Below are 26,531 nucleotides of genomic sequence, written 5' to 3'. Positions count from 1 at the left end.
GCGAAACCCTAAGAAGTACCAACTGCTTTTAAAAAAAAAATTAACGACTATAACTTGAAAATAGCCTTCTATTGGAGGAGGAAGGGAGTATAACACCACACACACCCGTAGAATCGCCTCTAAACAGGAAATTACACTAAAGTATTTTTATAAAAATTAATTGCGAAAAGAATTCTTTAGAATATGGATTTAGAATATGAATTTTAGTTTGGTCATTTGTTCTTCTAATTTTCTATAAGGTATTTATTTTCATATCTGCATTAAGAAAATAGTTCTGATCTTCTATTTTATAAATTTTTTTTTAAATCTAAATTGATAATTACTTTAAGTTTATTTGCATACGTAACATATTTTTTAGAAACACGACTATAGATACGAGCAGTTTTTAGAAGAGACCAATTTAATTTAAAATTATTATTTTTATCTTTTAGATCCCAAATAAGTTTGGACAAGTGTCTTTTGAGTATTTTCTGTGTTCAAAAGATTTTTTGTGGTTGGCATTACGCTTTTTTTATTTACCCACGGTTAAGCCTATATTTTTTTCTTTTTCATTTTTATTTTAGGCGCTCTAAGAAGTCCTTACGGGCTTATCACAGAGTACCGCAGAAGAGCAAGAGGAAGTTCACGCCTCTTTCCTTACCGATTTTACAAAACTTGCCCAAAGGTGGCGTTGAACTTTCTGAGACAAGCGAGCTAACCACTGCGCTACGGCTGCTGAAATAATGTTTATCATGGTTATTTTGTTAGGAATCAATGAATTTGTAAATGTTTTTTGATAACCATTTTCGATTCACTGGGAAATAAATTTTTGTGTCGCAATTACAATTATTAGTATTTTTTTTCGAAATTTATTTTTATTTGTTAATGCAACGCTATAGCCTTTTATAAATCTTTATTTTTTGCACAAGCTTGCTTTAACCCACCCACGTCACGTTTTCAAGTAATTCACTTACCCACTCTCGAGCGTTATGTAATTTTGCAATAACCCCTTACGACTACTTAATGGTTATACATTTCATGAAAATGAAAACTTTTAAACGTCAAATTTTTTTTCAGATCAATATCATTAATATTTTGAAAATGGATTTCTCAGCCTAAATAACAATAATGTTGAAGACTAATTGAAAAAAAGATCACGACAAAGACTCGAGATATATAACATAATTTCACATCAAAATAGGGGTGAAAATTTAGAAACATGTATAGAATAGATTTAGGATAGAAAATTTCAACCCTAAATTTATAGTTTCTATAAAAAACAAACTGTTTCAAAATGATTATTTATGCTTAAAATGTCGAGCTAATTTAAACGTTTTTAAAGGCATTAGTAGACACATGCTACTGTAAAAAAAAATTATAAAAATCCTGGGTTATATATATTTAATCTATTTTTTACAATCGTAGGATCGATAAGTTTAAAACAACAAAGTTCATAGTGCCATTTGGAAAAAGTAAAACTGGTAAAAGTTTTAACACCGTGTAAAAAATTTTTATGTAAAGGTTATTACAAATGACGCGCTGCAACAAGCAACAACTTACTATGATGAGATGTTTTAATAAAGGAATAATTTACAGAATGTTCTTTTCAGGAACATTATTTGGTCATCCTAACAATACACTTGGTTATGTTAAATGTATGAGCGATCTAATTTAACAGTTCTCAGATCTAAAGATTTCAGTCTTTAATCGTTTATTACATATATATGATCTAAGAAAAATCATGTCGATGATAAGAATCTGGGTCGTAGTATGCTGTAACAACAACTCTGTTAGCAAATTTTCTTCCAGCAAGCGCTTCACTGGCGACTTTCGATTCGCCAGAAGTTGCGTATTCAATAAAAACCTAAAAAAACAATTGATTATTGCAATAATTACGTAAAGTATTATATAAAATATATTATAGCCATTCATAAAAATATATTTTACGTACTTTTCCTATACCAGAAACCAGAAATTCGTTGTTAGGTCGGGGTATTTGCATACTTCTTATTCGTCCGTATTTTGAACATTCTTCACGTATGTCTTCAAAGATTTCTAAATAATAATATTATTTAGGTATATTAGGTATATCATTCCTCTAACTTATTTAAAATGAAAAAAATAATACCATCATAATCTTCATCATCCATAAGCTCTTCTGCTACCACCATGTTCATAAGACAAAGAATATTTGTGGCTGTAATTTCTTTGTTTAAGTCAAAACCAGGTATGTTTAGCTAAAAGTTTAATATGGATATCATAAAAATTACAACTTGTTTTCTAGGTATAATTATAACAATTTTTATTAAAATAGAATTTTCAAAAAAATAGCATAGCAGAAATACTTGTGCAGTCATAGTCTTCGATCCAACACTAGCTCGTTGAACAATTAACTTCTTATCACCTAATTGCATTCCATTCATACCAGCAATAGCCTATCATTTAATAAAATTTTTCTTTATTATTTACAAAAGAGCACAATATTCAGATTTAGAAGTTTTTAAATAAAACTTCTGAACTCAATGAGAACTATACTTACTAAACAAAAGTAGTTTATTAACGCGTAAATACACACACATAAATACAAATATATATGTTTATATGTGTATTCATATATGTATACTGTTCAAAAGATATAATATGGTGTACAAAATATCCTTAACAGTTCTTTACCAGACCATATTCTTATTTTTCATTCAACTAAATGTTGTTTTATTAGTTTATATTATTTTTGTTATTTTTTATTTAGCCAAACTTGATTCATCCATTGAGCTTGTCATTTTGTCATTAAGTCCTACAACTAATTAACTTTATAACATGCATGGAACATCTTGTTAAACTTTTGAACAAACACGCTAAATACCTTTAAACAAATTAATTCAAAACATAAACTAAATTAATTTAAAAATAAGTTTAATTTAAATATTAAATTAAAAAAAAAATAAAAAAAAGTTTAATAAATCATAAAGAAAAACTTACCACATCAGTAATTCCTATATCAACATATTCACAGAACGCATAGCCTTTAGATAACCCTGTAGCTGAATCTTTGACTAGATTAAATGCTCTTAGTTCTCCAAATGTCGACAATAACTCTTTCACCTAAAAATTATTTTGACAATTTAATAAGTTGAAATTTACTTTAAAAGTAAAATTATAATTTTTCAAAAATTTAATTCATTTCTTACAATACTTGAGTCTAATTAAATGTCAACTTAATGATATATACAATTTTTCATTAAACTTTCAAGCCATATTTTATTATGAAAAATTTTCATAACTTAAAATTATAAAATATTTTTAATCAATGTTAAAAAAAAGTATGTGAACTTTTTTAAATTTTTAATTCATTTAAAGTTTAAAAACATTCGCTTTATAAAGGTTTAATTAAACTTATTTTTTTCTTCAAAACTTTATTTAATAAGAAATCTTCTTTTCTTTATGTCATTTAATGATGTATTGATTTGTTCAAAAGAATATGCATAAATACCGACCCCAGAACAAAGTACAGAATATCTAAGTTATTGATAACAAATCAAACACAAAAAGGCTTCCTATGTTGATATGGTTGCAATCAACATAAACAATACCCTAGGGTGATATCTGTTGATACAGAACTATGTAAGCAATTTATGTATAAAATCAGCATAATCAATTTATATCTGATTTTTGGTACCAGTGAATTTTTTTTTGTGGGTTTCGATTGACATTTTTGTAAATAATGAGTTGGTTAACAATATCAAATAAATGCCATAACCAAAAACATGGGTGCTGTATAAAGCAAGCAATCTAATTTTAAAGTCATTGTGAAAAAGTTGAATTTTTAGTTTAGTTTCGAATAGTTTCGAATCTTTGTTAAAAACGGTGAAACTTGACATGAAATTTTTTATGAGCAGCAAACTAACTTAAAATAGTTATGACAACCTTTTTTTCTTTTGCAACTAATTTATTGTTAAATAAACTGTTTGCCAATATTTTTCAAATTATTTATTAAATTAAATAATTCAATAAATTAATAAATAAATTTAATAAGTTTAATAAATTAATAAATAAATTTAATAAATTAATAAATAAATTTAATAAATTAATAAATAAATTTAATAAATTAATAAATAAATTTAATAAATTAATAAATAAATTTAATAAATTAATAAATAAATTAAATAAATATTAAAATAAATTAATTTTTCAATTAACTTTTTTTAAAGCCTAAAAATAATAAATTTTTTTGACATTTATATTTTTAAATATATAAATGTCAAAAATTTTTTTTAGCCATTTCATTAGGCCCCAAATTACTTTTTGGGGCCTAATGAAACCACTTTTACCAGGTAAATTGTTTTAAACTTGAAAAAATTAAGAAATAAACAGTTTTGTAGTTAAAATGTCAGGATAATATTTTCATTTTTCCATTAAACTCAAGAGAACATTGGTTAAAATTTTCTTTTTGCTTTATTCATGAAAATATTCTCAAAAAATATAATTTTTTAAAAATAATTTTTCCATTTTAATATTTATTTAATTTCAATCTATTTGAATAAAAATTTTTACATTTTTTTACAAGCTGGAATAACATTTAACGTTTTGTTAAGAAGAAAGAAGAAATGAGAGAAAAACAAGAATTCTTCTTTTTAACTAATTGCTTTAAAAAAACACTTTCATTTTTTTAAAAAGAATATCTTGAAGAATTGTTTTGAAACTAGGAAAATTATAGCGTAAGATGGGGCAAAATGAGACAGATCACATTTATAATAATCCTAACCTCGCAATTTATTGTTTTAATGGTTTTTAAAGGTTTAGTTGTGTTCTTAAATTACTTATTGTTACAAAAAATATCTTGAATCACTTTGAAATGAATAAGATGAAAAGAACGACAACCATTTTATCTCTTGGCTATATGACAATTACGAATTTCGATGTGTTGTTGTTTTAGCTTTTCTCAGTGTTTTTTTATCTTACGGAGTGGAAAAAAATTTTATATTCAAAGTTAGTGTTTTATTATCATCTTTAGGCATTGATTGCTCTTTCATTTCCATATACTGATATTTTATTTCTATGACAAAATTGTCAGGAAATTACATAATTTCGATGCCAACATGATGCGGGGCAAAACAAGACGCTTTGGTTTTTTTATTTTGTTGATATCAACCATGTTTATTTAGAAAGTTAAATATGGTTAGAGACTATAAGAAAAACTGAATGTGGCAATTTTTCTGAGCAGAGCACGTTATGTTAAAATTAAAAGAAATCTCTTTGAGAATAGCTGCTTTGACATGTATCATAAATAAAGATGCTTTACACAGAAGGATTTAAAGAAAATTAAAGAGTTTAGACTATTATGCATAAAAAATAACTTGGTTCATTTAATTATTGCGAGATGACACTAAAATTTAAGTATTGGCAGATGATACTGAAAGTCAATTAGCTAACTACATAAAAGAAACGGATATAAGAATGGAAATAGTTCATCCATTTAATAAGTATAATGGTGTTGCAGGAAGAGATTTTTTAAGATTGTAAGTGGGTTTTAAAGAGACATCCAGACCTTTCAATCAGAAAGCTTTAAGGGTTGTCTTTAAATAGTGTTTATCGTTTAAACAGCAGTTCTGTGAACATTTATTTCAATGATATAGAAGTTGTTATGAAAACGTACAAGTTTGAAACTCATCAAATTTTTAACTGTGATGAATCAGGCATTACAACTGTTCATAAATCTGTAAAAGTTATAACAATAAAAGGAAAACATTGTGTTTCTTTTGTAACTAGTGGTGAACAAGGTGTAACGACAACTGTTGTTTTAAACCGCTTAAAACTTTTTATAATATATAATGTGGATCATGGTTACATGAGCATCCTGGACAAAATTAACAAATGATCAACTTAGAGGTATATTCTCTAAAGCATATCATAAAGCTACCTCTGTAGAAGTTGCCTGTTCTGGTTTTCATACATCTGGAATTTATAATTTGTGTCGTCATAAAATTCCAGACATTAAGTTTAATAATGACAAAAGCTCTAATGCCAACTTACATAAATCTGATAAAATTGATTTACAAGTTAATTCAAGCACCTTATTACCTTTGTCATCAGGATGTTCAGAAAATATTGATTTTAATATAGTAATACCCTGCTTTTCTAATATTTTAGCTATTTCAAAGATCACTTTATTACCAAGAAAAGGAGAAGAATCACAGATAATAACAACATCGCATTATAGAAAATCACTATTTGAATCCTCTGAAAAATCAAAAAAGTTAAAAGAACAAAAAATAAAAAATAAACGGGCATTAGGAAAGGGTTAAGAAAGAGTTAAAAATTGAAGTGTTGAAAACTGTAAATGTTTTTGTAATGGATTATGGAGTGTGGCTGCAAAAGTATTGAAGCAGAGTCAATGTTTAAAATTTACAGCTTAGGCTCATTCAGACTGATATTAATTTCTGTAAATACTGGTGAAACATTATGTGATTTATGTGACTAGTGATAGTGTGTTTGATTATATGATTAACTAGTTACAGTTTGATTATGTATTATATTTGTTTGATTACATATATTGTATTATTATTAACTGTATTATATTATAAAATATTTATCTTGCTAAACCTCTTAAAAAGCTGTTTTGTGTTGCCCCACATAGCGGGGCAAAATGAGACAGGATAGGTGTTGTCAATAAATGATCTCTGATGACATAACCACTGCATTTTTGCAACTCACATTTTGTAAGGTTATAGTTGGATGGTAGAAGATTTGAAAAATATTAAGTTTTTTTTTTAAAAGTTCTTAGACGGTCTGTATTAGATAAATAAGAGCTTAAGTGTCTCATTTTGCCCTTCATTACACTATATATCATTTAAAAGAAATTGGCTTAAGCAAACACTTTTGATAAGTTATCCATTTGAAAAAACTTTAGGCAGATTTAATAAAAAAAATCTAATTTAACCCGACACTGCATATTGTATATTTAAAGAAACAAACAGAATTTGACTTAATTTGACAGAATTTTTGTAGTGTAAATTTAAATAAATGCGCATGTTTAGTTTTTCTAAGAAAATATACTAATAAAACCAGGGCTTTAAAGCACATAAATGGTTTTTTGTTTATGAGATCTGCAATCTAAAAAATCTAGAAAAAAATGTACGCGGTGTCGGGTTAAAATAAGAAATACTAAAAAATAAGAAATACCTGGTCTTCATTTAAGTAGTTTGGTAGACCACCAACAAAAACTTTATTTATAGTATCAGATACAACAGTCGAAACCACACCTGGTATATGAGTAGCTTGTGATTCTAAAAAATTTAATGCATTCTATTAAGAGTAATGTTAGATGCATTTTTATGTCACTATAAATTGTATAAATTTTATCACCAGCAAACAATGTAGGATATGCCATACCATTTATTCCAGGGATTGGTTGATAATCTTTTGGTCTTCGAATTTTCAATGCTTGCCCCTATAAACAATAATCTTTTGTTTAAATCATTGCCCCTATAAACATTAATCTTTTGTTTAAATAAAAACTCTTATGTCACTGTTATAATGTATTATAGTAAAAAAAAAAAAAAAACCTGAAGCTTAGTTTAAAATGCTTTTACATTTTTATAGATTAGGATTTGCTACTGCTACTTTATTAAAAAGAGAGCTAAAGAGAACTAAATCTAAAAAGTGTAATAAGAGGAGAAAAATAAGACTATCTGATAGCCATTTATTTTATTAAATGAAATAAAATGGTCTCATTAACAAGAACAAAAAATAAAAAGCAAATCAAAAATAAAAAATATTTGTTTTATTTTAAAAAATACTTTTAACTTAACAAAAATTTAAATCAAATTTGAATGCTATAGTACTTTTGTTACAATAACTTGATTAAAATGCTAGAAAATTACCTGCAGAATGATACCATCAAAAGCCATTGCAAGTGTTGTTTCTTCAACGGAACGAAACTAAATTATTTGAAGAATTATCAGTGAAAAAATTCAAAATGTTTGAAAAAATATGGTATACAAGTATACTTACTTCTAAAAATGCAAAATTTTTTTCTAAATTAATTTGACAAGCCAGGACAGGATTTCCAGGTTGTCTAGCCATATCAGACTCCCGCATTTTTGCATTGAAAAAATCAACCATAAGATCCTAGGATACAAACAGCTTTAAATAAGTTATTTTAAATAATATTTTAAAAAAATACATTTTGAAATTTTTTTATAGATATGTTCTAATATTCTATTATGGTTGAAAAAACTAACCTCTGTAATACCAAAAGGTAAATTTCCACAATATAATCTTCTTGCTTGCATAGTCATTTGTGCACCTTGAGGCAAAGCAGTGGCTGGTATCACACCACCAGAAAGTGGTGTTGGCATTTCAACCTGCCCAGAAGCTGCAATTAAAATATTAAGTATTTAAAAAAGAAGCACCTATTTAAAACACCTAAAAATTATGTATAATTTTATTTAAATAGGAATTGAGAAGTCAAACAAAAATCTTGACTGTTAGACTTAAAAAACATGATTTCTAGATTACTAGGTTACAGTTACTTGATTACTAGTACAGTTATGAATATATTTTTGAAATATGGCCTAATCATAAGCTAGAGCATTATTATTGTTTTTATATATTTTTGATCTCTTGCAATTTTACATGACAACCTTCTTATCATTTCTTAAAGATTTAAAGACTATTTGTTAAAGATAATGAAGACTATTTTGAGATTTTTAGATTTAGAGATATGTTAGGTTGCACTTTAACTACAACATGCAACTTGATAAATCTTTTGCAAGCATCAGAAGCGGTTAATGGCTTTACAATACCATGAATATGAAAAATATATTTGTTATTTTACCTGGCAAAAATGTTTGTATTACAATATAAACATAAATTAAAGTTAATCTATTTACATAAACTAAAGACTATCGATAAACTACTATTACAAATGTAGCAAGTAATTAAATCAAGAAACTGTTAAAAATGACCAAAGGAGCAAAAAAATATTACTATCTAAGAGAGATAATCAACCATGTTAAAATATTTGAAAATGTTTTTGTGTATGAACTTATTACAATTTCAAAATATTTATTTTTTAATATATCCACCATATTTTAAGTGTTTTTCAATCCTATAACTTCTAAACACAAGTCTTGATAAACTTGGAGAAACAAGTTAAGCACATCTTTTTGAGATATATGGTGGGTTTGTACTTCTTCCTTACAAAGCAAGTGTTCTACAACTACTACAGTCAGCAGCATATGAACAGAAAATATGTTACATAATGCTATTTTTTTACTTGTTTGAAAGTCTGGGAGATAATACAAATCTTTACCAACTGTTCTTTCTGGCAAATATTTATATACAGATGTCTTTTTCAGAACTCTTAAAAAAAATCCAACATTAGCAACTGGATTTTAAGTTTAACTTTATGCTGTTAAGGTAAACTTTATCCTTTTAAGTTCAACTCAATGCTTTTATGATCATAATGATCATAGAAATGTTCATATTGATCATAATGATCATAGAAATGTTCCATAATTTTCTTTAAAAGTTTCTTTTGCAACAACCAAAAGCCTAAACTTAATCTAATAACACTTTATTAAAACAACTATGTAGGTGGTTTCCCTGAAAAAGTATAATCACTAAAAATGAAGTGGTAATTATAAATACTTATTTAAAATTGCATGGGCTAACAAAAAATTAATAATACAAAATAAGCACATATAAACAAAGATTTGAACAGCAACATATGCTGCTACTGTACGTAAAAACAAACAAAAAGAAGCTTATCTAAAGATTTTTGGTTAAAGATTTTGCTAAAATCCACCTGTTTCAAACAGAAAAAAAAGTAAAAAAAATAAAATAAAAAAATATCCAACTCCAAACCCAAAACTTCATAAAACCTTGGTTTTTAATACTTCATGATCTTGATACTTTAGTACTGTATTTTAGTACAAACACAACTAATAAGATTGCTTCAAGAATTGTTGACAAACAATATTAAAATTTAACTTACATAATGTGAAAACTGTTAAATATATTGATTCAATAGAAACGCTCTTAGCATCAAGAAATATGTTGTCATATGTAAATAATTATCTAGAGAAAAGAAATCAGCATATAAAATGTCAAAACCATGTAAGAAGGAAAAAGAAAAAAAGAGACAAAGCAAAATAAAAAAAGCTACTGCTTTTTGATCTTGGAATAAAATAGTAGAAAAGTCTTATATAAGCATAAAAAAATTGCTAAAGAAGGATATTTATTAAAAAGTTTATAAAAATTACCCAGAATCAACAGGATAAGAAAGGAATAACTTGTGTAATTTTTACTAATAAATAAAAAAATCTTTAAACTTGGTTTCAGCAGATATTTATTAAATTAATATATATATATATATATATATATATATATATATATATATATATATATATATATATATATATATATATATATATATATACATACATATATATATATATATGTATATAAATTAAAGTCTTATGACATTGTTTTAAAATAATTAAAATAAATTTACCAATAATGGTTTTCACCTAAAGAAGTCATCTTAATTTCTTATATTAATACACTTATATTATGAATATTATCAAGACATCACAAAAACTATAAAAGCTGGTGTAAAAAAATTATTGTAAAACCGTGTCTGGTTTCCCCTTTGCTAAACATTACACTTTGCTATTTTTATACAAATGCAGCCATAAAACATAAAAAATAATATAAAAAGAGAAACACAACAAACCTCTTAAAGCTTTAAATTGCACAGGAGTAATATCTTCATAACCTTTAGGAGGGACATCCCAAAGCGTGTTTCTATAAAGAAATTATATTATATAATGAGAGCCAGACTGAACAATTTCTAAATGATTGTTTGAGATCACAATGTCTGAGATCACAATGTCAAAAATCACCTTTTGGTTTTTGGAGTTGAACGACTAGATCGGCGATCTCGACTTCGAGAACGACTTTTTCTTCGCTTTCTATCACGGCTTCGAGAACGACTCCTGCGTTTTCTATCTCTGTCACGGCTCCTTGATCGACTTCTGTGTCTTGAATCTAAATAGAGGGTTTTCTGTAAAACAAACAAGAAAATGTTATAAGACAAGATTAATTTAAAAACAATCCATAAAATAAAAGCTTAAATAAAAAATAAAAAAAATTAAATTTCAAGAAAATTTAATAAATATTTAGTCCAACTACAAAGATGATGATAACAATGATGAGGATGATAATAACAATATAATAAATTTTATAAGATCCCTTACAATAAAATATAATTATTGCAACATAATTTTCATAGTTTTATTAATATAATCAGTTAAATAATTAAAAATCAAATATAAATAAGAGTTTCAATTAGTCAACATTTCCATTCATCATGACTATTATTGATTCCTCAACTAAACCTTTACTTTTACTAAAGTACTCTCTTCTATTATTTCCTTTACTTTTTTTATAAAATATCCTCTAGTTACTGGTAAGTTATTATTATAAAATATTCTCTGGTTACTGGTAAGGGCTTACCTATATATTGGAATGAGCTTACCTAGCTATTGGATACCTAGTTATTGGAATGCTTTAGCCATACAAGTACTGCTAAAGTAATCCAGTTATAGAGCTATGCAGACATAAGTCCAAAAAAATTATAAAATATGTTTTCAAAATAAAAAAAAATTTTAAGGCATTTTTAGTGGCGCCTTTAAAATAACAATACTGCTATTAAATTTTAAAACATTTTATTCTTCATAATCTTTTACTTATATTTTTATGGCTATTTTACTAAAGCTGTAAAAGTTTAAAGATAAAAAAATCTTTACAAAATAAAATTGAACATTTACGTTTCAAGCAAATTTTTTTTTTTTTTTTTTTTACATTAAACTATTAAACTTATTTAAAAACAATTTGAATTCTTTCAATAAATTAAAAATATAAAACACTATGTTATGCAAAGAAAACCCAAAACAAGGCCTGCAATTTGCCCATTCCCATAGGTCGTAGAATTTTTAATAATATACATTAAAGCTGTTTTAAAGATGCTTACAATCATTAATACTTAAACAGACCTTCTGATAAAATTTTATCAGAAGGTGAATAACACACAGCAAAACAAGAAATAGTAAACAAATTCTTTTTTAAATAATGATTATGATAACAGGTTTGATGGAAATTTAATTATTTTTTTTATTCAAATTTTTTGTTTAATGCTATAAATTTTGGTTGCCTAAAAATTTAAGGTCTGTAACATTGAACAAGGCTTATGTCTCACAAATCTTTGCAAAATATTAATTTTATAATACTATCGTCAACTGCAAGGATTTCAACAATGTTGACCTAAATTAAGGTCCACATTCCACAAATCAAAATGCTACCGCAAGTAGGCAAAATTAGGCCTATCTGCGGTCAGTTCAAGTACAGCACTTTTGAGCTGAACTGATAAATTTCATAGTCTGTCTAATTAGATAGTTATAAAAGACTTGTTAGAAATGTTAATATGAAAAAAAAATTTCAATTAACATTTCTAGATTGATGACTGTAGTTTATGTGTTCATTTGTGTATGAAAATGCTTATGATAAATGCATAATTATTGTGGTAATTTTTGGATATAATTTTTTTTTTTATAGCAAAACCACATTGGTCTCTTGAGCATCTAAATCAGATATATAAAAAGTTATATAAAATGCTAATTAGGATAATCTAATAACATTTATGAAGTTTCTGTTCATTTTATTAGATTTCTTCCCAAAGTTTACAGGTTTTTAAGTAAATAGAAAAAATACTTTCAAAATTATCAGATTTAAAACCTCTAAATAAAGAAACAAGAAAGACCATTCATTAATTTAGGTATATCTTCAATATTGCAATAGTTATGAGCAGTAACTGATTTTGTTTGGGTTAAAAACTCACTAGCTACTGAAAACCTTAAGATGTCACAAAGTGATGACTACTTGTCAAGACTGGAGTTTATAGATGTGTCATCAGCAAACTATAGATCAGACCTTGTTACAAAGCATCCAGTGAAGAGCATTTTATGTATGCCAAGAGCGATTTTACACTACACTACACAATTTATGTTACACTTTTTTGTTTGATAATATTTTTATAAAATAAAGGGTAATAAAACTCTTATAGTTTTAAATGATAGATAATGAAAAAGTAAAATTTGCTTATTGAACAATATACAATAACATTTGCGATAAAATTTAAAGTCAATCAGGTTAAACCTAAGCATTAATAGCTATTTAAAATATTAAAATTTAGAGTCAAGCTAGTTAAAAGTAAAGTTTTTAAAATTAATATTTTAAAAAATTTACTTTTAACTAGCTTAAAATAAAAAAAAAAAAAAAAATAAAAGCAAAATAATCTAGAAAGCATGTGAATATTTGTTTACTTAGTTTTATAAGTTACATTTGTTCAGGTATTAGAAATACAATGACAACCGGGGCAACAAAATTTGAAAAAAAATTAATTGCTGTAAAATATAATCAAAACATGATTGTGTCAAATGTTGAGGAAATAAACAAATATAATTTTTTTTTAAACTGGAATCCAAGTAAACATTTGATAACATTATTACATAACAACATTTTTACATTCTTTTGAGTTGATTATTTAATTAAACTAGTATTCCTTTAATTTAGTAAATTCCATAATTCAAAAAACTTAATGACAAATATGAAAAATTAAATAAAAAGAACTCTATGATATCAAAAATTCTGGTTCCCAAATGCGTTAGGCAACTTTTATTCATAACAAGACCTGTAGGTAAGACACTTAAAAGATAAGATCAGGAAGGTCATTAATATAGGTGAGCATTACTTTGGGACTAAGATGGAAGGTACCCCAGGTCGTCAAGGACAGCTTTAATACTAGAAGAAAAAAAAATTGTGTTAATTCACTTCCCCAAGGTCAAGAAGGCCGCTACAATTGAGGTGGCTACTTGTGGTTAATTGTGGCTACTTGTGGTTAATTGTGGCTACTTGTGGTAACAACCCTCTCTCAACTCTATAAATCCAAAACATACACCTTGAGAAATGAGGCTGCTGCGCAGAGAAACAAGTTAAGCTATTTAATAACTTTAAAAAGTTTTCCCCACAATGAAAACTTTTTAGAGCTTATAAAAAAACCCAGCATGTCAGATTTTATCGAAAACCTTGATTATTTTTGAAGCAATAGCACTTTGTAACAATTTGCTGCACAGCTTCCACCTAATACTTGAAAAAACTATTCTGTTAACAAAGTTGAGAACATGATTAACAAATCAGTAAAATGAAAAGTTCAAAAATTATACTGATCTTAAAAGAGCACGTTGCTGGATCTAAGATAAGATACCAGAAATTAAAGATTCAGAGAAATCTCCAGAAGAAATAAAAACATGTCTGCTAAATCTAAAAAATTATTTAGGAGGCAAAATTTGTCTTTCTTAGCTAAGAAAGAAGTTAAACTAAGTCTCTTGTTTCTGTTCTTTTTTGGATCATCACAAAGAAAATTCTAAAAATATTACCACTTGATCCTAAGTTAACTAATAAGTATTACTAGAAGTGCAATGATAGGATGAATAGAAGTACAAAATAAAAGTTTTACAGAGAAAAATATAAGTTAAACAAGAGATCTGTTCATGAATCATCCAAAGAAAAACAGAAGAAAGCACAAGACAAAGAAGGTCAGAAACAACACAAAAATTGAGGAGTAAAGACAAGATTTAAGTTGTCTGGAAAACAAGTCACAAACTTAACTACCTGGGTTAGAAATTTAAAAAGACAAAAATTTTAATAGAATAGAACTATATTTTTGAATATATAATTCAGCTTATTTCAACAAAAATAAATAATTCAAACAATTAGTTACAATACTTTTTTATCATTACAATTATATTTATTATTGCAGCAGTGATGAATCAACACTGTTGAAATTGATACAATATTAAAAATTTTCAAAATGGGTACCAAGGGGTAACAAAAATATTCTTTAAAATCACATTCTTACAATCTAATAGCATTCACAATTTTATAAATTAAGCAATATTTTTTGTCACCATTATTGCTAACTGTTATTTGTAATTTAGCACTAACAATATGATAATTAGATTGACCACTACAATGAATAAAGGTTTAGGTTGGGGCAAAAATTGTTTTTTTCATTATTCTAAGCTATTTTTCCAACAAAACTGTATAGAAAATAGTAGGAAGAAAAAAAAAGTCTAAAAATTATCAAAATATCAAGCTTTCACATAAGAGGCGTGTTGTCATACACCTTATATGACCACGCATATAATACTTTCTTTTGGCAACTTGGCCACTGTTCTTTGCGAGTTTTTGATAATTATAGGGCTTTTAAATATGAAAAAGACACTAAAAAAAACAAAGCAAACTTAAATTAAAATAAATAATCCATAAACTGAAAAGAGAAATCAAAAAAATAATAATTAAACCAAACTAACAAAAATTAAACTAAAAAAATAAAAATTTTAAGGAATAACAAAATAAATTGTAGAAAAACTAGAAAAAATTGAAATATTATTTGATGTAAACTTAATTGTAAGCTAAAGTTAAAAAAAATTTTATCACAGCATTATCAATCTTTATCATTCCCTCCCATGAATAAATAGGCTAATACAAGGACAGATCCATAATAGATGTTTAAAAACGTAAGTAAATTTAAAAACGTAATAAAGTCTAAAAGCGCCATGAAATTTAATAAAATTTTTTGGTGCAAACTTTATTAAAAAGTTAATAGGATACAGGGTGTGACAAATCGACAAACATGCGCACGTTTGTTAAAAAAAGACAGAAAAGCGAACATCATGTTTCTTTAATTTTGCTTATGCAAACAATGGCGTTTGATTAAGATTTTTCAAAACGAATGCATTACTTCAGCAATTTTTTTTCAAATAATTTTGCGATTGATAGTTTTTTATTTATAATAAGAAACACATATTTAAATTAAAAAATAATTAATTTCAGAGACTTAAAAACCATGCCAAAACATAATCAATACCGTTACTTTTAAGTAAAATAACTAGAAGTGATTATCTTTTAGGATGGTTTTTGCATGCACTTACAAAAAAGTATGCAAAATTTTACTTAAAATACATGCTTTTGCAATTACTTCAAAAGGAACCGTGCTTAAACATTATGATTGCTTTCTTTTAATTGAAGAAAGTGATCATAATATTTAAGCATGGTTTCTTTTAAGAAGTTAGCAATTACATTAAAAGTTGAAAGCAAATGCATTTATTATAAATAAAATTTTGCATGCTTGGTTTTTTTAAATTTTATTATTTTTTTTAAAGTAAAGTAATGTTTGTTGCATATTAAAAACACTTTTAAAAGTTTTTTTATTGTTTATTTAATTTGCGCGCACTTTATTAATGCGTAAAAAAAAAATATTGAAAAAAAATTAAAGTTGAATAAATTTACCATGTATCGTTGATATATAATAACTTATTAACTAGAATAAAAATTAATTGAAAATAAAACTTCCTTATATGACATAAACCTCTTAAATTAGGTGTTTGTCAATAAATAAAGATTCCAAGTCAATGTTCATTAAAAAAATATATATGTTGCACTCTAGGATAGTTAAAAAATAGTTGACAGATGCAATTATTTCAAGGTGATTGTAATTATTTAGTTTAGTATTAAAAATAATTTTTTTACTAGAAATTATATTTCCATAATAAAACCATTTTTAATGATTTTTTGATAACTTCTGTACTCATTTTGCCTTAAACTCTAATCTGAATATTTTTTTCAATGATCGCATTTTATTATATTGCATAAAGTACTTAAGAAATTTTGTAGCAGTTTAATTGTAATTATGGAATCAATTAATTTAAAATTTGCATTTGCAAGAGCCGTGGCCAACTTAAAAAAAAAGTATTACATGCATGGTCATATAAGACGTGCGACCGCATGCCTCTTACGTGAAGTCTTGTTATATATACAGTAAAATTCTGGTAACTTGCGTATAAGGTACAATCGCCAATTTCTGAAAAAAATCCTCTATATCTAGAAATTCTTTAAAAAAATGGTGACTTTTTTGCGTTTGAAATAGTCAAAATAAATAGTTGAAATCAAAATAAATAACAAAATACACATACAAATAGGAAAAAATTAGTTGTACTCGTACAAATAGTGCCTAACTAACTGATTATAGAGTAGAGTAATTGATAAACAATAGCTTTACTATTTTATTTCTTTGATGACAAAGATTAAAAAAAAAAAAATTTTTACGCAATTTCTTAAATATATATATATATATATATATATATATATATATATATATATATATATATATATATATATATATATATATATATATATATATAGTTTTATATAAAGTAGCTAATGATCTAATCAAAGTATCATCAAAAATTGTAAATTTTTTATTTATCTTATTTAATTATATAAGATTTTTTTATGAGTAAAAAAGAAAAAAGGTCTCTTAACAAACATCATATAAAAATCATTAAAGTTTTTGTTGAGACGAAAAAAACAAACTTTTTTGAAAGCCGTTTGAATTAAATAACTTTGATCTTTACTTAGGTTTTTATATTATTGAAACACATTTAAAATAAAGTAACAAACCACTGCTAATGATTTTTTATAAAAACATTAACAAATAATATATACTTTTTTATATTTTTGTAAGTATTTATTTTTTATTATAAATATTTTTAAATAAAAAAAAATTATATTTATTTTTTAAATAAATGATTTAATTATTTTTTCTTTAGTGCGAAGAATTGTTAAGAAACTTTTTTTAAACTTTTAAATGTCCGTGTTTATTAAACAATTGTCAGTTGTAAATTGTTACTTAAAAAAGGGTTTCGCATAATATTATTATGCAAAATAATATTATCATGTTAAGTAAAATTAAATAGTATTTGCGTTGTCATATTTTTAGTAACTTCCAACTTTAATTAGTGGCTGCAGCCTTGTTGGAAGCAAAGATGTTTAAAAAAAAAATTTATGATGTGAAATTGCACGCCTTCCTGGCAAAGCCTATATATATATATATATATATATATATATATATATATATATATATATATATATATATATATATATATATATATATATATATATATATATATATATATATATATATATATATATATATATATATATATATATAAATATATAAATGTAAACAGTGTGGAAAATAACAGCCCGTCAATGGCCTGAAATGACTAAAAATGCTATTTTGACTTTCCAAAATAAATTCTTGCCTGTCATGGTTGACCAGTTGAAAAAAAAAACAGAGATTTTAAAGCAAGGTTTGACAAATTAGGATGTAATTTGGAAGATTCAAGTTTTATAAAATTATTTGAATTTTGAAAAAGTGTTTAACCCTTTCGTAGCGGAATTTATTCAGGCGATTTAAAAAACGCAATACTATGCCACGTTAACACTTAAATAGATGGGTTTCCTTACAAAATAAGTTAAACAAAGTATATATTATTAGAAAGCAGGCAAAATTCAAAATCCGAAAATTAAATTAAAAAAGTAAAAAAATTGAACTGATTACGTCGACATGATTTCATATTGATGAAGTAGCATTGCGACTTTTAAATATTTGCTAATGAAGCCTTTCAAATAGCTAGCTATATTGTTTTAGAAGTGATTAAAGGCTTGTAGAACGGTGCAAATTTATTCACCTTTCATTTGATGGGTTTTGTTTCTAATATAGATAACTAGAAAATAAATAAATAACATTTTTCTCTGGTGACGTAAATTTTTTTTTTTTTTTTACCTAATTTTGTTATTCAATAAAAATATTAAAAATACCTATAAGGAAAAGTAACTAATTTAATGGGATACTTTCCTTATTTAGATAAGTAGAAAATAACAAGCCCACACTTTGTTTAAAGCAAAGAAAAATTTTTCAAGCTGTTTTATTTATTATATTTAGTCAACACAAGTAATTATATATATATAATTTTAAAAATAAAATTATGAATGCCACATATTCCAACAATTAGAGACTGAATCAAGGCATAAATGGACATTGCATAATGAACAAAAAACACGTGATCTACAAATACCTTTTGAATGGCGCTGGGACTGACCAATTAAAGTAGTTTTTCAAACATTTTCAGAACAATTTTTGCAATCTCTTGGCTTATCGTTCACCAAAGGTTTATGATCTCCAACATTTGTATGTCGTAGTGTAAAGTGTTCATTTGAATTACTAGGTCTCCCAATATTCTTAGATCTAGTACTTCCTATTAATTGATCAATAAGTTCCTCACGAAAACTTTGATGACTGCGGGCACGCTGGTCAGTAAATCAAGACTCTAATACAAATGCATTATGAACACATATTTCCAATAGGTGGTAAAAGATTCGCCTATACCATTTACTTGATTTGCTTCCACAATTATAATACTTCATGATTTGGTCTGCTGAATCTACACCTTCCATGTTGGCATTGTAATCTTTAATTGCAGGGGGGCATGGAACATTTATTCCACCAACTGCCCCTTTTTTTCCTTTCCGCTTTACATATATCGTACTGTTTGCAACTTCATCATAGTTTGGATAGTGAATTGTTGAAAGTATATGAACAGGCTTGTTGTCAATCCAGACCTGCGCTAAAACTAGACCACACATTCGCCAATCACTATACCCGCGTTGCAACTTCATTTTTGTTTTCATTATAATCTCCTTGGGAAATTGGCTGCCATCAACTCGTGCAGTACCTGTTGCATAAACTTTATTCTCATAAAGATACTCAAGCAAACCAACTTTGGTGTAATAGTTATCTAAATATAGATGGTATCCTTGTTTTAAAACATGTTGGGTTAGTTGACGTACAACAGTTCCTGCAAGATCATGGTCCTTTAGTCTAACAATATCATTCCAGTGTAAATCAAGAATTCTGATATGTACCCGGTAGCTGACTCTGCCATTACCCAAGCTTTTATTCCAAATCTTGTACGTTTGCTTGGAATAAATTGTCGGAAAGAGATTCTTCCTTTAAAAGGTATCATACTCTCATCAATGCAAATGTCTCTTTTTGGTTTATAAAGATTTCTGAATTTAGGACAAAGGTCATCTAGCAACATACATACCTTGAAAAGTTTGTCGTAACCTTCATTACCTCTTGGTATAGCAGCTGTCTCGTTGCAAAAATGAAGGTAACGGTGAATTTGTCTAAATCGATCACGAGACATTACTTTACTAAAAGATGAAATAGCAAAAAACCATTGCTTTTGACTCCAGTAATCATGGATACGAGGAAGTTTTAATATTCCCATGGCTAAACAGATTGCTATAAATACTTTGATATCATTTAATGTAACATCAACCCATAACATTCTATGCTTTATCGGAGAAGATTGTAACCTTCTTTAATGGTAGTTATTTGTTTCAGCGACAAGTTTTTGTATTAAAGCATTATCAAAGAACAATTCAAAGAGATGGATTGGTTTGATATTTCCATCACAACTAGGTATTGCAGATCTTCTAAATGTTGGTCCTGGTGTTGCTATAAATGGAATAATAGTTCTAATAGTTTTAATTTTTTTCCACTCTCTATTATCTTTACTAATATTAGGCTTCTTAGTCTTAATGGTATGAAGTTCTTTACTTGTTTGTTGTTTACGGATTTTTCTTTTATTATTTACAGTACCATTGTTATCAGCAAATGCTATTGTATAGAGTCCTTTATTATTAGTTCCTGAATTAATAATAGAAAAATCCACACCTATTTTTTTCTGTTGAATCATCTTCGGAACAAACATATTCTTCAGATGATGAAGATGAAATTATTTCTGATGATGATGACCAACTTGCTGACAATGCCATAGTCAATGGAGCTGTTGTTGAGCAAATATCAGTTTTATTCTCTTGGAATTCGTTGTCATCAGACTCTGAAGACTCAGAAGACAAATCACTAACATCGTCCATTTCATCAAGGATTCGAAGAGCTTCATTCGGATCATTTATTATCCTATTTCTTAAAGCCATCTGTGCTGAAAACGTCTAACAACTACATATATTTTTGTCAATTATCTTTAGTATTTTAAACATGAAAACTATCCGTGAATTGAAAGTTCCAAATTTCCTAAGCTCAATTTATATGTCTACAAGCACAAAAGGTTATTATTTAAGACTAAAAAAGGTTGAACTAACTTTTAGAGAGGTGTTTAGATTGGTATGTCCAAGGCGCACATATGTGCGCCTTCGGCACGAAAGGGTTAAAATACGCTACATTAATTGCTAGTGTTAAAGCAAAAAGTTTGAAAGCGAAAAGAAATTAAAGAGTTTTTTCTTTAATCCCTTTATTTTTTAATACTGCCTGGTTTTAAAATCTTTGTTTTAAAAACATTCCAATAAATTTATTTTTTATCAATATAATTCAATAATTAAAAATTAATAATTTATCAATAACTTTATATTATTAATTCAACTACTTATAATATATTTGAGTATTTATTAAATTTATCGTTGTTAAAACTTTTATCTAATAATTATTGCATATTAATAGAAACCAGTAATTTTTCTGCTTTAACAACCCTGAACTCATTAACTCGCTTTGATGACGAATGCATCGCACGTAATGTACATAATGACAAACTATAACCATTAAGTTTTTTGCTTTACTTATTTAAATTAATTTCATTTTACTGATGGTAAAAATTCTTTTTTCTAAATGATTAAAGTTCTTATTTTATTACTGTTTTAATATAAAAATTTCATATATTATTTTATTAATAATATAAAAATTTTAATATAAAAATTTCATATATTATTTTATTAATAATATAATAATACATAATAAATTATGTATTAAACTATGAACAGTTTTTCTTTCATCTGCACTTAGTCAATTTGTTTTATTCTTCTCTAAATCTTTTTATTTATTTTCTCGTATGTTTTGCTGAAAATTGCAAATAAATAAATGAATGATTTATTTATAGATAAATTAAAAATTACTAATTGAGCGCTTACACTTTTTTTTATTAACAGGATTATTAAAAAAATTTAATTATTAATAGCTCTGGGAATTCTTACATATATACTTATTAAAAAACTTGTTTTATATAAAAATAATAATTTTTATAGTGCTTCATTAAATAAACTGTTTAATGTTTTAAAATTTAATTTTTAAAATTTGTTTTATTAAACAAACTGATTAATACTAAAAAGATGAATGTTTAAAACAAATTAAAGTAAATGTTTAAAATAGTTTAAATAGTTTCTGCAAACAAGAGTTAGTAACATCATTAACTAATTGACTTTAGCAGTTTTTGAAATGATTTTAATTAGAAAGTGATATAAAATATGCAAAAATTTTTCTTCTTTAACTTCAGAGATTGATTTCATTATTATTCGAAATTATTTTATGTAATTAGGGTAAAAATATATGAAATCATCAAGACCATGACACCCTTACGTCTCAGAATTTGTTTATTTTTACACCACTTGCAGTCCATATCAAAAAAATAATAACTGCGAAAATTTTAGTTAAAAATACCAATGGGTTCCAGAGATATCGTCACTTGAAATAATGCTGACTCAGCATTTTAGTGATTTTCTGAAGTGACTACAAAGCAACTTTGACATACAGTATCTTCATAATGGCTTGGGGATGTTTCCTAAAATTTGGTACTCTAATAGATTTTAACTTGAGGAATCCTAAAAAAGCACCCTCAAGACTCGATTATCTCAAGAAATGCCTCATTTGTCCAATTTTGTTCAAAATTATTGACTTGTAAATTAGTGATTTTTGGAGGTGAAATAAAGACTGTGGCCCAAAATCCCGAGTAAAAAGTTTAATTGTATATCATTATTTCATCTTAGGTCTACTGAAAAAAATTAGATTCATCAATTGTCTCTCTAATACGTGATCAAAATTTGCATTTAAAAATGGTGTCTTTTTAGAAAAATTTAAATTTTGTAACAAAAGCAATTAAAATATTTTTCAAAACATTTATTTGAATAAAACATCAAATAGTGTCATTTATTGACTAGTTTAGGACATTTATAGTCATGGGCCAAGAGAGATACCCTACCCTCACACGGGAGGCCTCTACGCCCCTTTCCAAATCTCTCTAGATTTTTTTTTTTTTTTTTTTTTGCATAAAATGAATAAATAATGCAAAAACATAGAATTTAATTTTAATTTTGAAAAAAAAAAATTTTTTCATTATTTCAAATTGGTGACTTGAAACCTCCTTTTATATAAAAAACAAACATAAGTTTTGTTTTGTTCTTTTTAAAGGTATTTACTTGTTTGTATTTTCTTAAAGAATTACTTTTAATTTTATAGTTTTTATATTATTTTGTTAGGTAATAAATAATAAAAATAATTAATATGGAGAAATGTGACATTGGAAAAAGTCTTAACATTCATTGCCACAAAACTGGATTTTCAAGAAAACAAGGCTTTGTTCAATTTAAAGATCTTCCTTGTGAAAAACAAGAAGAAATAATATGGCGAGCAAATTTAAAGGAAAAGTATAGTTCAATAAGAATTATATGTTGTTATCATGAGCAATTCTATGGAAAATATTTTGAGAGAAAAATTACAAAGTGTTGCAATCCTTTTGGAACACACAAGGAAAGTAAAAAAATTGCTATAAAAGGTAATCTTACCTTATTTACAACAGAATTGATATGGAAATTAAAAAAAAACAATTTATTATTTATAAAATGTTTGATAATTTCAGTTATTTTAACCACGTAAAACTAAATTTGTTTTTTAGGTAATATAAAGATTTCCATAGACATGGCAAACTATTTGCAAAAAAATAATGTTTATGTAACCCCAGGTTGGAAATTCTGCACTAAATGTTACAAAAAAGCAATAGAAACTGATGAAGATTTAAATTCACAGGAGGAATGGGAATCCAAAAGTGAGAAAAAAACTAAGTTAGATACCACTATAGAATTGCTTGGAATTTCACCAGTCAAACTAAAAAGTCTTTCAAAACACAGCAAATTGCCTGTAGCAAAACAAAAGTTTGAGAACACTATTGACAGAGTTGCAAAAATGGTCTCATTAGCATATAGAAACTTTTTTAACATATAGAAATAAAAAGCCCCATTTTAAACAACAACATTAACAATGACCATGATCTAGACATTTTAATGTATGAAATAAAAAATAAAATTTCAGAGACTGACTCTTATTGCCATAAGGTGCAAATGTTAACACTCGCACCAAAATCATGGACACGTAAAAAGATATCAAGCTACTTTGAAGTGTCTGAGTATCTTGTTCGAACAGCAAGTAAAGTTAAAAATGAGAATGGAATTCTATCATTACCCGGAAAAAAAACTGGAAACCCACTTTCACCAGAAACAGTTAATTTAGTGATTAACTATTATCAAAGTGATGAATTTTCAAGAATGATGCCAGGAAAAAAAGATTTTGTAAGTATTAAGAAAAACCAACATGTTCAAAAAAGATTATTGCTACTCAATCTTAATGAATTACATGTTGCATTTAAAAAAGACTACCCTAACGTCAAAGTCAGTTTGTCAAAATTTTGTACTCTTAAACCTAAATGGTGTATTACAACTAATGCGTCAGGTACCCACAATGTATGTGTTTGCATACATCGCCAAAATACAAAATTTCTCATTGATGCCATTAGGTGGAATAAAAGTTATAAAGATTTCATGGCATTGATTGTTTGCTCTCTTGAAAATGCAGAATGTATGTTGCATCGATGTAACCAATGCCCTGGTATTGAAGTGTTAAAAAGTTTTTTAGTGCAGGAGTTTATGGACCATGAGCATGAAGAAGATGTAGTATTTAAGCAATGGCAGAGTACCGATCGTACAACACTACTTTCACAGTCATTGCCACTAGATGAATTTAATGATTTATTATGTGACAGCATTGACAACCTTACCACTCATTCATATATTGCAAAAACACAAAGTAGATACTTAAAAAACTGTAAAGAAAATCTTAACCAAAACGAATGCCTAATTTTAGGAGATTTTGCTGAAAACTATCAATATGTTGTTCAGGATGAGGTTCAAAGTTATCACTGGAGCAAAAGTCAATGCTCACTTTATACAATTGTACTTTATTTTATAGAGAACAAACTTCTCAAACATAAATCTTTTTGTTACCTTTCAGAAGATGTTGATCATGACACAGGATTTATTTACAAGACTCAGGAAGATATAACTAGATATATCAAAGAAAATCTACCTGATGTATCAAGTGTGAAATACTTTTCCAATAATTGTGCAGCACAATTTAAAAATTTTAAAAATTTTATCAATCACAGTAAAGACTTTGATTTAAATGCTGAATGGGTATTTTTTGCTACCAGTCACGGTAAATCCCACTGTGATGGTATTGGTGGGACTGTTAAAAGAGTAGTATGTCAAGAAAGTCTAAAACAAATAACTACTGGGCAGATTTTAGATGTTAATTTAATGTACTCCTTTTGTAAAGCCAAGATAAATGGAATTTATTTTAAGTTATTTTCAAAAGAAGAGATTGATCAAACACGAGCACAATTAGAAAAAAGATATTTAGGTGGAAGAACAGTTCCTGGCACAAGGATGTATCATCATTTTATTCCAATTGCTCCAAACACTATAAGTTATAAAAAAATAAGTACTGATGCATGCACTGAAATATTTGATATCATTCCAAAAAGCAAACATTATGTAGATATTTCATTAAACATTAAAAAAATGGATTATATTGCATGTTTTTATGATGGATTTTGGTGGGTAGGGATTGCTGAAGATGTAAGTGAGCTTGATATAAAAGTCAGATTCATGCATCCACATGGACCAGGTAAAAACTTCTTTTGGCCATTGAGAACTGATGAGTGTTGGGTGCTCAATTCTGAAGTTATATGCCTAATTTCTACACCGCGAACAATATCAGGTCGTACATACAACATATCTGATTTAGATTTGAAGAATATAAACTGTTGGTTACAAAAAAAAATTAATTATGTTTAAAATAATTTTGTTTTTATTTTATTTACCTACTTTGCATTTAAAATGTCTTTTGTTTTTTTCAAATTCTTGAATTGTAGGCTGAGAAGGAGGGGTGGGGGTTTAAATAAATCACAAATCACTCCCATCTTATTATGTCAATGACTATATTATGTCTAAAACTACATAAAGATATTGATTGTCAAAATGTTTTAAAAACGTTTTAATATCTTTGGTTTTAAAATTTATGACTTAAAATCGTAAAATGATCTTTGAAATAAGAGGTAAGTATTTATCGATTTGAAGTAACGCAAATAAACTGTTTCTCAAACTTAAACTGAAAAAATATGTTTTTAAAATGTATTTTAACAATCAACTATTATTTATTCATTTTATGTAAAAAAAAAAAAAAAAAAAATCTAGGGAGATGGAAGGGCGGCGTGGGGCCTCCCGTGGGAGGGGAGGGCGTCTTCCTTGGCCCATGACTATAAATATCCTAAACTAGTCAATAAATAACACTATTTGATGTTTTATTCAAATAAATGTTTTACAAAATATTTTAATTGCTTTTGTTACAAAATTTAAATTTTTCTACAAAGACACCATTTTTAAATGCAAATTTTGATCATGTA

General features: G+C 26.4%; 1 protein-coding gene across 4 annotated transcripts in view; it reads right to left on the bottom strand.

Moving 5' to 3' along the window:
- Positions 1–1,535: 1,535 nt before the first annotated feature.
- The window catches only part of LOC100200610 (splicing factor U2AF 65 kDa subunit), a 31,437-nt gene continuing 6,441 nt past the window's right edge, over positions 1,536–26,531 (bottom strand). For 2 of the 4 annotated variants that reach the window (XM_065803187.1, XM_065803189.1), the window contains exons 3-14: positions 10,887–11,031; positions 10,718–10,788; positions 8,220–8,353; positions 7,990–8,106; positions 7,860–7,916; positions 7,342–7,426; positions 7,159–7,262; positions 2,959–3,081; positions 2,325–2,414; positions 2,108–2,216; positions 1,931–2,034; positions 1,536–1,843 (exon numbers count right to left, since the gene is read on the bottom strand). In XM_065803187.1, coding sequence (XP_065659259.1) covers positions 1,709–1,843; positions 1,931–2,034; positions 2,108–2,216; positions 2,325–2,414; positions 2,959–3,081; positions 7,159–7,262; positions 7,342–7,426; positions 7,860–7,916; positions 7,990–8,106; positions 8,220–8,353; positions 10,718–10,788; positions 10,887–11,031 — 1,274 coding nt within the window. In that variant the 3' untranslated portion in view covers positions 1,536–1,708. The remainder of the gene's footprint in view (positions 1,844–1,930; positions 2,035–2,107; positions 2,217–2,324; positions 2,415–2,958; positions 3,082–7,158; positions 7,263–7,341; positions 7,427–7,859; positions 7,917–7,989; positions 8,107–8,219; positions 8,354–10,717; positions 10,789–10,886; positions 11,032–26,531) is intronic. The other 2 variants (XM_065803188.1, XM_065803190.1) reach the window with 1 other exon arrangement.

Source organism: Hydra vulgaris, chromosome 08 (assembly GCF_038396675.1).
Source record: "Hydra vulgaris chromosome 08, alternate assembly HydraT2T_AEP".
Taxonomy (NCBI): domain Eukaryota; kingdom Metazoa; phylum Cnidaria; class Hydrozoa; order Anthoathecata; family Hydridae; genus Hydra; species Hydra vulgaris.
Note: the sequence above shows the minus strand (reverse complement) of the source record. Positions and strands in the feature narration are given on the sequence as shown.